Here is a 19,164-nt window from a genome sequence, read left to right on the forward strand (position 1 = left end):
TAGAGAAAATAGGACAACAGAGTTAATAATCCACATTAACTGCGAAAAGTTGTAAACGTCCATGAAATTCTGATTAATGAAGTACCGCAACAACAACATATCATGTGACATCTTAAGGACATCTATAGAACAAACTGATGTTTTATTCTGGAATCCAAAAAAAGAACAGGAGAGATCGAACTCATCGCCCAAAAATAGGAAAACAACAAGAGCTTACCGCACAGGTTGTTGGTTGTAATGATTCTTCTCTTTCTTCTTTGCAGCTGCAAGCCTAGCACTCCTTGCCGCAGCCTCAATTGCAGCAGCTTTTGCAGCAGCATCCATCTCCTTGTTTGATTTCTTCTTCTTCATTGAAGCCATCTTCTTTAGCCGCTCCTTCACATCCACTGCAGATGCATCCTCTTCAGGTTCACCACCTGTCGCCTCTTCAGTGGATTTATTGGCATCCACACCAATGAGCTGTTCCTGGGGCTCCTTAGACTCCTTTGTATTTTTATCTTTCTTAGCCTTCTTCTTCTTCGAACTCTTACTCTCCGAAGGTCCAGCTGTTTTCTCCTTATCTCCATCTTCATTCTGCTCCACTGGCTTTTTCTCAACTATAAAAGTGGATGATGATAATAGTAAGCTTTTGGATACATCATGTAAGATTAAGGATGGCTATATCGACATTGGCGGTACATGCCCGAGAAAACGAGACTACCTAATTTATGTTTGACATTTCAGAAAGAGTATGCCATTACCATTTGTATCAATTTGAGTATCATTCTTATCATTGCCAGAAATTCCCAACTCAGCCAAAACAGCATCCAATTCAGCTAATTCCTTTTTCTTCAACTCCTTTTTGGAGAGCTGCCTTTCTGTATCTTTAGCCGGTACAGGAGCAGGGATAGGTTCTTTTAAAGCTGCTTCAGCTGGGATAGCAGCTTCAGCTTCATGCTCATGTTCCTCAGCATCATCGTCACCATCATCAATATCAAGACCATCATCCTCACTTTCACTTTCCTGCAGCATGCGTGTTCTAATAAAAAATTAGAGGAAAAAAAATCAAATTTAAGAGAAAAATAAAGACAAGGAATGAACTAATTTCAGTCAGCTTCAACACTATCTACATATTACTACGCAAAAGAAGAGCAAATGCAATCCATAGAAAGCTCTCAGAATATTTTCTTCAAATAACCAAACAGTTTGGCCCAAAACACTAAGTTTGCCAACATCTCCTCAAAGGTCTCATTAACTCCACCAAAATAGGGCCTTGGCAGGTCATCCTCACCTAGCACAACTCACACTCCGCTACAGTTATATGGCTAGGATGTAAAAGGCCCTGAGCAAGACCTATCAGCCACTAGCATAAGCTTAATTAGATTACAGTTTTCCAGCTTAATGCTGGCATGAAGGAAACAAAGTTTCTACAAGACAGGTCAGACTGTCGGTGGACAAGATCGTTACAGCATGACACTTATACTATCCTTTGCAAAACTAACTTTTCAGTTCTGGATACGAGCTATTCCTGACAACAATAATTTGCATTTTCATGTAAGACTTGACTCACTATCTCCTTCAATCCATACAAAATTAATTTGCACATTTATGTAAGACTTGCCTCATGTATTAACTTTCTTCTCTAAACTTCTTCACAAATCGCTTGGAAATCAAACCATTTGATGCAATTAAAAAAAAAATTCTTGCAGGGAGAGATGTAGAGTAATTAACTGCTTAAAATTTATAGAGGGAGCTTGTTAATTTGATAAGACAACTTTTTTTTCAAATTTTAAAGACCCAACATAGCTAATGTATGTTTCCTTTCTGCAAAAGCAAGATTGATACATCTTTGCATTAGTAGTTTAAAGGTAATAAGACTAGGAATAGTACTGAAAGAAAATGTTTTAACAATATCATTTTTTCATTGTCCTAATATATCCTCGAGAGAGGTTATATAAAATTTCAATAATTTATAAACATTTGTGTAACTGCATAATCACATTCTTCCAACAACAGCACTTAATCTGCTAGGTCTCACATAACTGCAGCAAAGAAAGTGATGATTTCTATATGCAAAACAAAGTATGTACAGAAACAGGAAAAAACCTTGTTGCTTTATAAAGTCAAGAACTGCAGGTAGAAGTCTTATAGACAAATAGGTAGGATCCAATAAAATCGTCACTTCACTTTCCTTTCTTGAGAGCCTAAAACATCACTTTAACCATAATAATTATTGAGACAAACTTCCGCATAATATTACTGAGACTACACATTACTTGCTCATCCTCAACAACTCAACATCTACTGAAATGTGAACCACTAGAAAATCCTTCTGGATAATTTTTCCACCAAGAGTCCATATTACTTGCAGATTATGAGCAAATCGACATGCAGACAACCCTAATAATACAACTACCAGTTCATATGTGCTGTCCAAAAGGCAACAAAATTGAAAAAGAATAAAATCTAGCAAAGAAGATCAATCTTTAATATCAGAATCTCATAATTCTTCTTTTCTTTTTCTTCCTTTTTGAAGGTATATGGGCAAAGCCTCTACCTGCCATCTTTGGCTACATAGAAACTTCACTCCACCACTGAAGCGTGTCTTCGTCCACAGGTAATATCAACTAGTTTCTACAGTCTATAGAGCTTCTAGAAGAAGGCAAATATTAGATGACTATGAATCGGTGAATTTGGCAATTATTACCCAGAAAATGATACAACTAATATTTATGAGTTCCATACAAGAATATGAAAAGGAAAACATTTCCTAAGTTGAATTTCATCTTGCATAACTTTCACTCCAGAGTAAAAAAAATTTGTCCAAAGGTGAAACCCTCAAGGCTCATTTCTTTCTCTCCATCTTGTTGCGACGCATAAGTTTCTTAGGCTCAAGAGGCTTTTCAAACCCTTTTTTGAGACTTCAACCATGACTTAGGCTAGCATATCTTATTTTGGCATAATCAAACACTTATTGGCTATTGCATGGGCTCTCTCTCATAACTAATTTAACTAATATCATAATATAACAACAAAGTGACATAAAGAACTATACAAATATTTGTCATATCAAAAGAAAAATAATCAAGCATATCAAGTATTGAGCATCATATACTAGCAAGGAAATACCTTAAAAAATCAAAAACAAAAGAAATAACAGCAGGAAGTGGCAAACAATCTATTTTAGGTATTTTTACCGGGACCCTAAAACTATGATGTTTTCCTACATATCAAAATATAGTGCACTGTATAGCTGCTCCATCAGATCAACAGACTGCCATCACAAGTGCAAACAGAACATACCAGTAACCTCAGAACAAGTTATTTTATTGTGTATTTCAACATGTTGTGCTGTACAAGTTTGAAATTTAATATAATTTGGGAACTTTTAATATAAGTTTCGAAACTCCTACTCCAGAATATGTTACTTGTCTTTTCAGCTTTAGGTCCTTTGTTGAGTTATCTGATGTCTTTACTTATGATGAATTTGTATGACACTATGACCAACTGGATACTAAACGGGAAAAAAGAATTCCTATTCTTATCCTCTTTTCTTTGTCTTCTTCCATTCCTTCTTTCCTCAAATCTTCTGTTGCTGACAACTATAGACCACACAACTGCACATGTGGAATAAAAATAATTCTCAAGGAGAAAGAATCCATACCTCCTCTACTGCAGCAGTAGCGCTTTCCTTGCCCTCCTGCTGATCAGACGTTCCCCAGACCGGCTGGGGTGGGGCAGTGGTGGCGTAGTAGTCATCATCATCATCATCGACATCAGCCCAAGATTTAACGGTCAACGGTGTCGGGGCCCAGAAAACCTGCGGCTCCGGTTCCTTCGCCTGGCTCTTAGACGATCTCTTGCTCTTGGACGACTCTTTATCCGACTTCTTCTTCTTCTTTAGGGTCTCGAGCGCCGCGAACACGTTCGTGCTGCTAATCTTGATAGGCCCATCGTCCCTTCTGCTTCCACCTCCCACCATCTCTTTCTCGATCAAAAATAGGCCACAGTAAGGGTTTCAACTCCTATACGAATTCCTGAATCGATCAATCGCCCAAACCTCGAAATGAGATTCTACCGAGGAATAGAGGACGTACGAAGGGAGATTTCGGATCCAGAGAAGGAAAAGAAAATCCGATCGTTAACAGAAAATTGTGAGTAAGGCGAAGGAGATTGGATGACGAGATCAGCACACCACGGATCGAGGGAGAATTAGGACTTCGAAATGTTGAGATTGGGGAAGAAGAGAGCGAGAAGACGGAGATCGGAGATCGTATTAGGGTTTCCAGACGAGAAGGAAGCCACCGGTAGAGGCAAAAGAGAAAAGAGCCGTAAGAGGGAGAGAGAGAGAGAGAGAGAGAGAGAGAGAGAGAGATTAGGGTAATAGATAACGCCTGTGATTGACACGTGACAAGGTTGTCTCTCCCTACCACCAACGACAAGAGAGTTAGAGGAACACTGGAGCAGCTCGCCAGCGGGGACGAAGCATCTTAAATTGTCCACGCGGTGCAACGAAAGCGAGATACCGTGAGCTGTCGCGAAGGAGTTCCGGCGTTGAGTCACACGTTATACTACGATGTTCTCGCCGTTGGATGCATCGGGAGGTGGAATTAATATGGTATTATGGAATATCTTATCGTAATCCTTGTCTTTGGGAAAGAAAAAAAATGGGTCTTTGGAGAAAAGATACATTGACTTGGAAAACCTGATGCTTCGTACGAATAAATGAATAAAACTATTCGTCCCAAACAAGGTCTATACGTATCGACAGCAAACACGTAGACATGGACGTTACTACAGAGTGAAGTTTTGGGTACAAATTTATCTGCTGCTTTTGCTTTTTAACACATACACTTACGTCAGTGTCGTAGTTTAGCTAAAGTTCCAGTTAATGCTCACAAATACTTTTGACATAGTGAGTCAGCGTGAAGCAAAGAAGTGAAATATTAAGCGCACTGGAAAGCTTCATTTTCCGAAAGATCTCCGAGCCGCATGACATCGGAGTTAAGCAACACATACTTGTTCCAATTTCAATGGAAAGCATTCTTGTGGCAAGATTTCATCTACAAACTGCTCTGTTGCAAAGAGGGACCCGCAGATGCAGAAGCGGATCCTTGAAGTACCAAAGAAATAAAGAATTGATCCTAAACGTCCATACGATAAGGAAAGGACAGTTGGGTGGCAGTCTCGATTGAATTACTTGATGAGCAACTTCAACTTCACTTGGCAGGCGCTTAAGAAATTGCCAATGGAAACTTATATATGTATATAAAAGCTGAACAAAAATGGCACAACTATGAGCCAGAATGATCGACCAAACGATTGTATCTATTGTATACAAGAAAATTCGGCCGTTAAGCAACATCCTGCTCTAATATAAACAAATAACGCTGTTTACTATGGTGAAGATGCTTATCTGCTTTATTGTCCGACAAAAATGGTATACAAATAACAAGTTAACAACAAATGAGAAGATGCTATAGCAGATTAATGGACGAAAAGAGAGTATTCTGACTATCAAATTATGCAACAAAAAATAGGAAAATCATGAGGAAAACCATCAAGACAAAGAATATTTTGATCATCAGCCACCTATTGGAGGTTATGCTATTGAGATACTTCAACAGTGCTCCTTGTGCTCCCTCCACATTAGCCAATGTGTCCTCCATGTTCTCATCAATCCTGTCATGATCATTAGAGACCAGTTAATTTGAAAGCTCCAACAATAAGAGGAAAGAACCCAACTAATCGACCTAGCACCATCTTCTGTTCAGTAACTGGCTACGAAGAATATGAGCTTTCATCCCTAGACATGTTTCATACAACTCATTAGGTTTCCCCAGTTAAAACCCTTCATAAACAAATTTAAAGCAGCCTAGCTGTATTACAAACACACAAAACACAAAAAGAAGATAACAGCAAAGGCATTTTAACTCATATGAACTGCAAAGCTCCGGAGATTCAAGTAGAATAGTCAGTGATAAGGATGAAATGATCATGGTAATGATATGACACTAAGAATGCTCTTAAACGAAGGATCATGACTAATGATTCATGAAGGTTAACTCTGCTTAAAAAACCAATGGGTAGGACGTCCAGTTTGCACTGTGAAAATTGGATCTCCGTTTCCAATTCTATGATTATGAGCTAACACTAATTAAAAGACAGTCAACCTGATGGCAAGCTCTCCCTGCTGAGAAACCATGGTAGCCAGTTGGGTGAAGATGTTGCTCAACTCATGAATTGTCGATTCAACATTTTGAAGAGCCTCTGCCCTGCTCTGCATGTAGCTATCCTGTACTGCTAGTTGTTGCTGTTGTTGCTGCTGTATCAGTGGCTGGGCGGATGAGGATGAATCCCCATTTTTCTTCCTCCTTATAATCACAAAAATGTAGCAAGAGTTAATTCCAGGTTTTACAAGACGAGCAAGAAAAGAATCTATGTCCTGTAATCTTCCAAGTACAGAAAGAAAGCAAATTTCTGACATTTTTATTCACCACTTTACCTGAACAATGGAGAAGAAGATGTTGAGTCATTAGCCCATGGTGGCGGATTTGCAGCGTCAGAAGCCCTGGAAACGAGAGGGCGTTGTCGAATGAAAGGATTGGTTGCTTCTTTTGAAGTTGATGAAGAAAACAATTGTCTTCTATTCTCATGAACCTTCAAGTTCTACACATCAGAAATTCAGAACATATGAAAGTAAGTTTCAATTTCCTAATTGAGAATGTTTATCCCTAGAAATAGAAAAGTCAAGTTAAGGGCCAGCCAACTGCAAAGGAGTTGATCTTTAGTTGACCTCGGTCCTCATGGTTAAAACTTCTTTGAACTCTTTTGTAGTGCTCATCAAGCGGTTCTTCAAATTATCAACCACTGTGGTAGAGTGATTGGTAATATCTTTGGAAATATTGCCACTCTCATTTTGCGAACTGCAGAGGAGCTGAAGATCTACGACAGCAGAATTTAAAGCAGTAATATCCTTCTTGAGAACCCCTGTCAGTTCTTGTATTTCTACTGTCGGGTCATCAAAAACTGATGTCCTCTTGGCCACTGCAAACATAAATAGACTTGGATATCATATAATCATCTTTCTCTGAGAAATAAATGGCCAATAATTAATTATCCTCGGTCCAATATCAGATAGCAAAAGGATTACAGCAAGCTGCCCTCACAATGTCAAAAAGGAAAATGAATAATCAATTAGCATCATGTGATTGCAGAATGAGATGAACTGCAAACATTTTCCTGCTCGACACATATAGAGCCATACATCATCCAACACGAACATTTCAATCGACATTCTACCTTTACTATGGAAGTTAACTTGAATTTATTAGCATCGCAACCTAACAAGATCCCCAATATTTATGCCCCTGCTATAATCACTAATTTTAAGCATTGGATAAATCCTTGTCAAGAAACAGCACTAATCAGATTAGTTTCCCGTGGGGAAGAAAAACAAAGCGAAGAAAACTACGGCATTGGTAATACTTACGCTTTGCGAGTCTAGCTAGCTTCTGCGAAGTCTGGTGAATCCCGAGACCAATTTTGGAAGCTCTCTTGTTGAACTCCGACTGAATCGAGAGTGCCGACTTCGGCCCATCCAATCTGGATCCGGCGCTACTGCTCGCCGCATTCAGTGTCGTCGAGAGGTGCTTTTTCGAACTCTCAACGGCCGCACGGAACTCCTGTGTCCGATCCCGACACGATGCTTGTGTTGCTCGTGAATGCATTTCTTACGCCAGGAGATTTACCCCCCCCCCCCCCCCCCCCCCCCCCAAAAAAAAAACATAAAGTAGGGATTTCACCAGTAACGCCTCCGATCACCCTGAGCTATGCGCGGTTCCTAGATCCGATACCATCACTCCCAGGGAAGAATGAACCCTAGATCTCCAGATTAAATTTCAAACCGATTCCGGCAATTTCGAGATCAAAAGAGATCAGATCGATTGAGAGCGAAACTACTGCATGCAGCGATAGACCGATCGATGATCATTCAAAACTTGGACAAAATTCCACGAATAGCGACGAAGAGCTCCTCCGCCGCAACGGCGAGGGGTGACATTATCGGAGGAGTTAAATACTAAGAAGAAGGTAGGAGTGTATCCTTCGGATAGATCCCGACGCTCGGCGAATAGCGAGAGCTACCAATTTATCCTTCGCGCTCATCTCAATCATGGAAGGCTCTCTACCATTTTATCCAGCCCATTAAAAACATTTCCCAAGCCCACTACCATTCCCCAACCGGACTTGGTTTTCTACTTGGACTCCCATACCCTTTTGGGCTACAGAGCCTTGGGAAGTCACTAGCCCATGGGCCACCGTCTATGATTATACTTTACTATAAATTTTTATGTGCACTCGGGCTCGATAATAATACTTTCAATATCTATAGTATTGTTTAAATTAGATTAAATATTGGTTAATTATTTCTTTTGTGTATCAAATTCTCTGACAGGTATGTTGTTTTGTTCTTCTTCTCCTCTTCCTATTAGTTTCAGACTAACCACTCAAGCATTATTAAGTATAGCATATATACTATACATCGTCGTTAATGCACGCTACTGCTCACCAACGACCGCCAAATGCAGCAATTATTTTATATAAGAGATGACATATATACAATATGCCAGTTTCTTTCACACGTATGGTTCCACAGAATCTAAAACGTGCCATATTTTACCCTGGGGAAAAGAAAATCTTCCGATTAATATGGCATGGGATTAAAAGATTTCATGTAGTTATTGTGATGGTCAGATAGATAATATTTAATCGGTCTTGAATCACCATCTTTCATTCTTTTCAACTTTCTTTAATCTTTTCTAACTTTAAAACGAGAAGGTGGAGCTTGAACGATATCATCACCATCCACCTTTATGATTAAAGATGAGAATACCACCTTAAAAGCTCCTAGTTAATCACCTCAGGATATTTATAATGGATGCGTCACTAAGCATATATAAGGATAAAATTGCATCTTATCCACCCACAAACTAAAATGGCAGACACGTAATCCTTCTGCCAGGCCACCAGTCACAAACTATAACTTAGTTGTTCTCCCAGGAAAAGCTAGTAGCTTTGTTAAATGAAGCTATAATTATCTTTGCACTTTTGCAAGTAGTTTAGTAAGCTAAGCTGTAGATGAGATCTTACTTCTTCAGCATGCATGAATTTGAGTGCTTGATAGAGGAGAAATACAATATATCTCAGATTTTTCTTTTTACTTTTGCTTTTAGGATGCAATCGTTGACCGTCGTCCATTTTGACCCAAATCATATACATACTAGTAGTAGTTGGTAGCAGCAAACGGGAATTAGTAGACGCCCATGTGTTTATTATTTTTGTTCGTTAAGGTACAGTGCGTTACGACTCACCCACTCCCTAAATATATAATTAATGGCCCAACGAGTGGGACCAATTTAGTATTATAATAATTAGATAATTATTGCTTGATATAATTAAGTAATTAGCTTTGTGCTTAATTCCCACAGTCCCACGTACATAATTATTATGGGGCTTGCCGTACGTGTAGATATCAAAAGTTGATCACTTACGGCGTGTTGGTTAGACAGGAGCTATCAAGTGTTGCTTTGGTAATCACTTTAACGACGATTAAGATGTTAATGGTGATGGTGGTATTCGTCTTTGAGGCAGATTAGACGTCGGTATTAAACCTTTGTCGAAATTCAACTTTGACTAGAAAATATATAAGCATGATATGACCGGCTTGGAAATAATGTTGCAGTATTGCTTAATTGGGTCCAATTTCGACTCTTTGCTGTTATGCATTCTTGCCTAAATTGATTGAGATTGAAGTTTGGCTGGTGTTGACTCTAATGAGATAGTTCCAACCCAAATAAACGTGTTACTCTACTTTTGAGGTGGGCTAAATTAATTAGATGGTCTCATAGGCTGCATTATTTCTAATGTTCACGAGATCGTAAACTGACAAACTGACATCCATCAACACTTTCTTTGTTTTGTTTTTGAGAATAAGTCTGTAAATAATTTCATTTCATTCCATTTCATGTGAAACCATTACAAAAAAACTACAACATAATCGGTCAATTTCTTACCACATTTGTTTTGAAAAGTTAGACCGACAAGGTTGTGGGCTAGCGAGTTAGAAAACTTTAATAGGGGAGAACTTTTTAAACAATCTAGTACATTCTTGGATTACGGAAGAGATCTATCACCTGTTCATCAACGGTAACCGATGACTGCTCCAGATGGGCCCCAAGCTCACCTGCAAACCATACAGCTCTAAAAAAATGGCACAGGATAAGATGTTCAATGGTTTCAGGATCGTTCAGGCAAAGGGGGGCACACTGTCTCAACTTACGGCATTCACTCGAAGAGTACCATACGGACCGAAAAGGCTCTCATTAGACAGTGCCAGATAAGTACTTTTATATGAGGGATGGTTTTAACCGTTTTCTAAACCGCCTTCTAGATATTAGAAGCATTTACACCGGAGGAAGAGGCATGCCAAGCACCTTCTGAGATTGCTACATAAGATGACCTCGAGCCAAAAAAGCCATTGGCAGTTGGTGTCCATAGCAATCGGTCTTTTCTATTCATTGAGGCTGGGCCGAGGAAGATGCTCATAATAGATTAGTTCTTAAGAAGCTTTGCCCATACGCTATTCTTATCAGCAATGAAACACTAGACTAATTAAATGATCAAGATCTAATTGACAAGGTCCATGCGCTATGATGCCCAAGCCTCCGATCCTTATTGGGCAGCAGATTAAACTCCACCTTCTCAAATAGAGGTTTATCTTGTCGGCGATGAAACCTCACTAGAAGTTACGCATATCCGCATCAAATGACTTTAGCTGTGATTAGTAGAATAGGATGCTTGACATAAAAAAGTTTGAAATGCTGCTGAGAGATGCCTCGATCTCAATGGACGTGCATCAACACTCGGCGAGTCAATTTGGTAGTTGAGATGACACATCAACCAACAAGTAGAATGCCCTTCAATGATAAGTGTACCCTTCCTTCTTTTCAGCTACGTGATCACCTTTACGTGAATCTATAACGTGAATTCTTATTTGACAGTGGCTGCGTGTACATTTACAGATATGAAAATTGGGGAGCTAATTAAGTAAAGAATGACGGATCATTGATAATTGTGACCCATAAGTCTACCCCTCCTCGTTGGTAATTAATTATAAGAGGTAACAAAAATGTGACACAAAGAATTAATCAAGACAAAACTTATGCAGGAGTTACATAGCATGAAGCATAAATCAATCATTTACCAGCTTATTCAAGTTGCAATCACTCCAAGCACACATACACATCATGACAGCCCATTTTATTTTGTCGAGATACCATCAACTCTTATGGCCATTAATAGTCTGTGGTCACCCACATGGACTTGGAATGCTGGAACTGTCGTCTTTTTCTTAATCGTTAGTCAATGTTTATGCTTGGATAGCCCCAAAAACTCCATCAGCTGGTGCAGAATATTTATTCCAATACCATGGGAAGGGCATTGCACGCTAGCTATTTGCTTCTTCATTTATTCTGGTCTCAGAAGTCAAGCTCCTTAGTAAAATGGCACCGTTTGCATTAACCATGCATGCGAGTCCGGAATCTCTATAACTTCAACTTGTTTGTTTCAGAGTAGGTTAAGTTAAATGCAGCACGTGAATGTCGAGTTCGGATACTAACTTATTGTGCGGAATAGAAAAGAACAGTGGAAGCAAATCCTATCAATCTCAATGGAATAATACAATCTAGATAGGAGAAATCACAAGTATGATGTCAATAGTAGAGAAAATTTTGAAGATTAATCTAATCACGATTAAGTAACTCCAAATACAAGAAATTATAAAGAAAAGAAAGAGAGATGCAACGTTTAATTATATGGTTCGGTGATGTGCTTACGTCTACGGACGGTGCAAATCTTCGATCCACTATTTGAATACAAGTATAAAACGTTTTTCAAATTTCAAACACTACGAGTACAATAATTGGTTTCTCTCTCAAATATTTTCGAAGGTTTTCTAGCTCTAAAATCAAAACTAGATATTTATAGGAATGACTTTGAGGATAAAAAAATTACAGGCCGTTTGAACGGATGGACTGTGTTCCAATTCTCATGCATTGGTCATGCATTCTAGACGACGTTCGAATGTCGTACACATCGAGCGTCCAAATATCATTCAAATGTCTCCATATTATTCAAATGGCTAGAAGTCATTCAAATGCCAGTAATCTATAATGAATGCCGTTTAAATATTGTTAACCCATTCAAACGATTTTTTTAATTTAAGCTAATTTTTAACTGCTGCTACCTGTGTGGAGGGTTTGACACCTAGCTAACTAGGTTTGAGTTGCACCTCGTGGCATTTGTGTCAAGCTCAATATGGTTCATTTCTCACTCTATTCTCACAACGTTAGAAGTGAGAAGTGAACCATATTGAGCTTGACACAAATGCCATGCCACCCAATTGAAAACAAGTTTGGGAAGTACACATAATAGCAAGAAGCACTTGTACTATATATCTGAGCACTTTTATCCCTTGTTGTTCAAGACGTCAGAGTTGTTGTGCTTATATTCTAGCTATATAGTCCCATAGATTGGCACAAGTGTAAGCAAGATATACTTTCTTTTTATCTTTTCTCCCCCTCTAGGACCTAGTTACATGAACGTACGTACCTTAATTTCTATTAACCTAAGACCAACCATAGTTCACGTTTCACACGAGTTAGTTTGAGACAAACGGGTGTGCAAGCACCATCCACAGTTAGTTGCAATGTGCTTTCAAACATAGAGTGCACTCTTTATTTCAATCCTGTGACCAAGTCTCATTCCATCTAGCAACTCTTTTACGTCAAGAGAGTTGTGAAACCTAGCTACCTTTTTTTTTTTAAATAAATAAATAAATAAATAGACCCAATGAGAGCTATGGTTTAATGACCCGATGTGGATCCTAGTCATCATCCATGTCGACCTCATAAATCCCTAAGTTGGTCCATCCATCTTTGTTATCATTATGTTTTAGGGCGACTTTAAATTGGACTCGGTAAATCATTTATTAATCAATGTCTCTATACACTACTTTTTTCACATAAAAGACGACCTTTTCAAACGGGTAGGAGACGTATTTCCCCTTGACCAAATCAATTTACTCTTGTAGTCAATATATTCAAAGTTCTTGCAAGAGCTACCGTTGGTGATTCTCTAAGTCTGAAATAAATAGAGCATCCTTATTTTTAAGGAGTTAAAAAAAATTTTAATTTATTTTTCCTCCAAGAGGGTAGTACATTTTGCAGCCTTTTATTTTTAAAATTTTAATTATAATAAGCTCGTAACATGTGAAATAATAAGATCGTCATATATATGATATGATGACGGCACCATCCTTATTGTTCCCTGGGGACACACTAAGTTAATTATCAAAGGAGGAGGATTATTAATCCTTAAGCAAGAAATCATTTTAAAGAAATGCTAATTAAGAAGTACTACTCATGGGAGCTGAATGGGTTAGTAAAGTGGGCCCTAGACAGATCCTCCGCAGCCCAACAAGGTGGATGCGAAGCTTATCCATCTCCCAAAACGAAAAGGTACTAAGGAGGAGGAGGAGTGGGTTAGGTTAGATTAGGTCTACACAACGCGTATGCTTTGGAATTGGGGGGTCTTTTATTTTATAGCTGACCTCTTCTTCACTCCTCTATTTCCAGGTAAACTCAGACCCAGCAAAAGTTAAAGAGCAAGTCGATCAAGCCATCCGACCAAACCCCCCTCTCCCCTTCCCCCTTCCCCCTTTCGTAGTTCCTCCTCTCCCCCCTATAAAAATCCTTCTCCCACTCCCATCCCTCTTCACCATTACTAAAATTAAAACTAGTACTAAGTAGAAGTAGTATTATTATTATTTTACTACTAACCCACCCATACCATCCATCCCATCTCTGTGACCATGACCACCACCGTGAGAAGACTCTCTCAGGAGGTGGTCGTCCCCGCCGAGGCGACCCCGCCTGGCTTGCTCTCTCTCTCGTGGCTGGATCGGTACCCGACCCAACGAGCTCTGATCGAGTCCCTGCATGTGTTCAAGAACGGGCAGGAGCCTGCGAAGGTGATCAAGGAAGCGCTGGCCAAGGCTTTGGTGTTCTACTACCCTCTTGCCGGGCGGCTCGCCGAGAACGAGGAGGGGGAGCTCTGCGTCTCTTGCGAGGATCAAGGGGTGTGGTTTATTGAGGCCGCCGCGGATTGCAGTCTTGAGGATGTGGATTATTTGGAGCATCCTTTGATGATCTCCAAGGACGTCTTGTTACCTCACCCTGACCCCAATTTGGATCCCAAGGAGGAAGACACGGTGGTGCTCCTTGTCCAGGTATGCCCATTTTTACCATTTCTCTTGTTTAATTTGCAATTTGGAAGAAAAGGAGTGACTAATTTTGGTTTCAATTAATCCATTCCAGGTCACCCAATTCACATGCGGCGGATTCGTGGTCGGATTCCGGTTCAGCCACGCGGTGGCCGACGGGCCCGGCGCCGCCCAATTCATGAACTGCATCGGCGAGATAGCCCGAGGCAAGACTCGGCCGACGGTCGAGCCGGCTTGGTGCCGCGACGCAATCCCGAACCCTAGAAACGTGACCCAGGGGCCCCTCCCTCAGCCGTCGGACACCCACCTCCACTACCTCGCCATGGACATCTCCATTGACTACATCAACCACTTCAAGAACCAATACCTGGAGCAGACCGGGCAACGCTGCTCCGCCTTCGAGGTCCTCATTGCCAAGGCCTGGCAAAGCCGGACTCGGGCCATCAACTTCGAACCCGGATCCGACATCCACCTCACCTTCGCTATGAACGCCCGCCCGATGCTCCACCAGAAGCTCCCGTCCGACGGCGGCTTCTACGGCAACTGCTACTACATCATGAGGGTGTCGGCCAAGAGCGAGCGGATCATGCACTCCTCCATCATCGAGATCGTGAAGCTGATCAAAGAAGGCAAGAAGCGTTTGCCCTCCGAGTTCTCCAAATGGGCTAACGGGGAGCTAAAGGGCGCCGACCCGTATCAGATCACGTCCGATTACAGCACGCTGCTGGTCTCAGATTGGACCCGGCTAGGCTTCGCTGAGGTGGACTACGGGTGGGGCCAGCCAGTCCACGTGGTGCCCTTGACGAACCTCGACTACATTGCCACGTGTATACTGGTGAAGCCGTCGGCTCACAAACCTGGGGCCCGATTGATCACCCAATGCGTTACGACGGAGAACTTGACTGCGTTCCACGAAGGGATGACGAACTTGGATTAGAATTATTAACTCATCTTTGATGGATTCCAATTCCAAACAAGGGGAGAGTGGAATAGAGGGACCAACTAGTATAAAAAAGAAGAAGAAGAAGAAGCATTTGCTTGATTTCTTCGTAGGAGAAAAGGAAGTATATACTTTGTTTCATATTCGTTGTTTGACAGCTCATGGCATCATTGTGGCCAAGGGTTTGTTACTCGTTATTTCTTTTTTCTTCTATTATTATTATTATTTTGTTTATTATACTTGTTATTAGTGCGACTTAATGAATTGAGTTAGGTGTGAAGCCACCCTCTCTGTCTCTTTCTCGTGCGTTGGTTAGTATGCTTTCTTGATGAGTTGAGTTTAGAAATAATCACCTGTTACTTGTTACTGCAAATGATGATGGGATTCTTTTTAGTTATAATTGTTAAGAGTTAGGATGGGTTTGTTTGCAAATATCAATATATTATTTGGTCAATGGAATGGGTAGCTAGCTGGCAATTAAGTTAAGACGGATGGATTGATAGTGAAATGCCAACGGCAAGGAGAAAGGGAGGCACGTGAACTCGACTTTCTTAACGGCGAATCTCGCGGAAGCTGCCGTAGTTTTTGATTAACCACTCATTGGGATATGTTCTTTGCTTCTCGAATCACCAGAGAAGACAAATATCTCATAATCTCCGTGATCATCATTTAGAGACGGTGGGAAAGTATAGAGGTGTAAATATGAATTACAGGGGCAGGGGGGGTTATGCGTGAGAATCTGGATTGAATAAAATATTAGATTTTACTCCTATATAGTCTTTATAGAATTTTACATCGCATTGACGATTGTTCATGTCTGGACCGAAATCTTACTCAACTGGATGACTAAAGCTTTGTCTTGCTGATGCTTATTCTATTTATTTTCTTTTCGCTTGTTGTTGGGTTGTGAGATAACACTATTCCTCACTTTTCTATGTGTTGATGTAGTTTATTGTTTTTGGTCCGTAGTATACCTGTATAAGTTTTTGTATCTCCTACGCGGATGCGGATGCGGATGGATACTTGGATTTAATTTTGAGATGAAACAAAGCTGTAATTTTAGCTTTTCCTAAAGAAAAAAATATATATATATATATATATATATATATATATATAAAGTCAACATTCTATTTTATAACATAATTATAGTTTGTACTACGTATTTTTACTATTTATAAATCAAGTCCTAAGGAATATGTACAAAAAATAAATACTCTAATTAGATTTAAACTAAAACCATCAGAATATTTTATTAAATTAAATTATTTTATTTTTAAAATAATTAAAATACATTCGGTGTAACTTAGTTGAGATTTTGTTAAATAATCTAACGACAGGGTATTTTCTGTATATATTTCTTAAATTATAGAGTTTATTTATAGATACTGAAAATTTAAGATTTAATTATAATTTTATTAAAAAGCTATAGGATATTATTATATGTAAATGTTCAGTTCATTTATATGCCAAAAATAATTATTAAATATGATTCACCTGTAGCGGTGCTTATTACAAAATCACACTGTTAGGAGTACTTGGTAGTTGCAATCAATTGGTTACGAAAACTGTTCAGTTTTAGCCCTTTTCGTATATACAGCCTCACATCTTTTGCAATAATACTAAATTTGGAAGGAGCTATTTCTAAATTTAAACGGTAGCAACAAAGAAATAAAGTATGAAAGAAATATTTTATCCTAATATTTAAATTAATTTATAAATATCTAAATTATTTATATCTTTTTTAAAGGAGGGGTAGAAAGGAGAAGAAATAGTAATGAGAGTATTTCAGTAATTTGATCGATATTAGTTAATTAAAATAAAATTAGGATAGTAAATAAGAATTATAAAAAGAAAAGAGAGGTTGGATTATAAAATCGTTAAAAACAAGAGATGTGAATAACAAAATATATGAAATATAAAGTATTATATATAAAATACCCCCAAAGAGAAACCTAGAAGAGAGCTGTGAAGTGCTATTTGATAGGTCATTCATCCCTTGGCTGTTATAGTGCGATGATAAAGGGTGGTTCTTAGACATCTAAACATTAAAATCATCATAAAATAGTACACAGATTATAATACGAAGTCTTTAGCGTTGACATTATTTAGAAAAATGAGCAATTAGCTCAAATGTTGACCGGTTCTACTTGATTTGTGAAAGTAAACGGGAAAAAGATGGAAGAAAGAGTGTCGACCGTTTCCTATGAATTGGATCATGAATCAAGTACGTGGCCGTGATTAGGATTGTGTCGAACTTGAGACGGTACCAGCAGTTCACAACGAATCTTTCGTAATCAAAATTACATTTATCCTTTACAAAGGCCATTAGGAATGTAAATTTTCTTATTAATAGTGACTACAAGTTCATCTTCTTTGGTGGATTAACTTTGTCGATCATATATCTTGCACTGTGATGGACTTTTTACTATACCACGACAGTGACCACGTTACTGGTTTGCAACATGGCAAGCCAATTTTTGAGTCGAGTTGATTAGTTATCAAATTTTATTGGGCTTGAAATTTTCACCTTATATATATCTAATTGCTAGGAGGCCCAACTCGGTATCTGATTTGGGCCGACGAGGATTTGGTCCAAAAATAGATAATAGAAAATTAAAAATTAAATGAATCTAAAGGAGATTTGAATTATAAGGCAAATATTTCAATACCCAACTAAATTTTATAATATTAATCGTACGGCTATAGTCGCCGGTTTTCATACTCGGTGTCAGTTTCAAAATTACATTACGTACAAAGAAATGGCATATTAGTCAAGAAGATTATATTACGTGTGACTAGCTTCCGAGTTACACGTTCTTTTCTTTAATTAAGATTTCTCTTCCTTAGATATAATTGTGATAGATATGATTATGCCATAATTATATGAGATATTATTTAATACTAAATAATTTAATCTTGATATTAAACTAATAAGATATATATGTAAATAATTTAAAAGTTAATTGAAGAGATAAAATTTGAATAAGAAATACCCTTATTCTAACATATATACATTACTCTCAGTTAAAAATATATAACATTTTTTACTTGATAATTTATTAAGATAATAAAATTATGAAAAAATAATGTGAAAGGTAATATATTTTAAAAATAAATAATTACTTATTGAACTGGTGATATATTTTATCTTTTTTACATTCCTATTATACCCTTAGTAATCTTAATCGTTAGTTCTTCATCAAAACATATTAATAAACAATTACCTCTATAATATGGAAGAAGCGCTCAAATTATAAACCTCTAGAAAGCTAGGCTCTAATATCATATTACACTTGACCTAAAAAGTAAAAACTTAATCATATTGCTTTTAATTTTTTTTTTTTTAGATTTTAGAATTAGTTATAATCATTAAATATATTATGAATTTTTTAAAAATATCTAGTCCGATCCTTAAAACTATGCTATTTAGGTGAAATGTTGGTATCTGCATGGTTGCAGAAAAGAACCTGTCATATTAGTCTAATATGACTTTTGTTTTTTCCTTTTCTTTTTCGTTCGCCATTAGAGTTAGTTAAAGAGAGCTGCTTCATGCATTGCATTATATACAAGAAATGTAATATTATACTCTGTTTGACATCATAGCCAGTAATAGAAGATTTGGGGAGTCTACACAGATCTATAGAGAAGCGTGGTCTTAATTTGCACCTAATATTACTTATCACATCTAAACAAATTAAGACTGTGACACAGAGAGAGAGAGAGAGAGAGGAGTGAACCAGATGGGAGGAGGCCAGGATTAATTCAACCCATAGTAATCTTTACTATGGACTTTCAAATGTATAATCCCAACTAATGCTTTTCATCTAGAAGCCCACTTCTAATGTAATAAGTACACGTGTGCATGCAGATATTAAGAAGGTTATGCACGGCAGCACAAGGAGAA

The 19,164-nt window shown here is 38.4% G+C and overlaps 3 protein-coding genes across 3 annotated transcripts; 1 reads left to right on the forward strand and 2 right to left on the reverse strand.

The window, feature by feature from the left end:
- LOC140768720 (uncharacterized) lies at positions 1 to 4,352 on the reverse strand. The gene is made up of 3 exons (XM_073109099.1): positions 3,644 to 4,352; positions 741 to 1,002; positions 1 to 596 (listed from the first exon to the last, which is right to left on the reverse strand). The coding sequence occupies exons 1-3, from the start codon at positions 3,959 to 3,961 to the stop codon at positions 214 to 216; spliced, it is 963 nt and encodes a 320-aa protein (XP_072965200.1). The 5' UTR covers positions 3,962 to 4,352; the 3' UTR covers positions 1 to 213.
- A 1,027-nt stretch (positions 4,353 to 5,379) lies between these two features.
- LOC140768523 (syntaxin-32-like) lies at positions 5,380 to 7,734 on the reverse strand. Its single transcript, XM_073108826.1, has 5 exons — positions 7,472 to 7,734; positions 6,776 to 7,026; positions 6,485 to 6,648; positions 6,153 to 6,353; positions 5,380 to 5,661 (listed from the first exon to the last, which is right to left on the reverse strand). The coding sequence occupies exons 1-5, from the start codon at positions 7,707 to 7,709 to the stop codon at positions 5,502 to 5,504; spliced, it is 1,014 nt and encodes a 337-aa protein (XP_072964927.1). The 5' UTR covers positions 7,710 to 7,734; the 3' UTR covers positions 5,380 to 5,501.
- A 6,015-nt stretch (positions 7,735 to 13,749) lies between these two features.
- On the forward strand, positions 13,750 to 15,556 carry LOC140769140 (acyl transferase 7-like). The gene is made up of 2 exons (XM_073109729.1): positions 13,750 to 14,326; positions 14,415 to 15,556. Exons 1-2 carry the CDS (start codon positions 13,910 to 13,912, stop codon positions 15,255 to 15,257), a joined length of 1,260 nt encoding a protein of 419 aa, XP_072965830.1. The 5' UTR covers positions 13,750 to 13,909; the 3' UTR covers positions 15,258 to 15,556.
- Positions 15,557 to 19,164: the final 3,608 nt, after the last annotated feature.

Source organism: Typha angustifolia, chromosome 10 (genome assembly GCF_048772165.1).
Source record: "Typha angustifolia cultivar Huaian chromosome 10, ASM4877216v1, whole genome shotgun sequence".
Lineage (NCBI taxonomy): Eukaryota > Viridiplantae > Streptophyta > Magnoliopsida > Poales > Typhaceae > Typha > Typha angustifolia.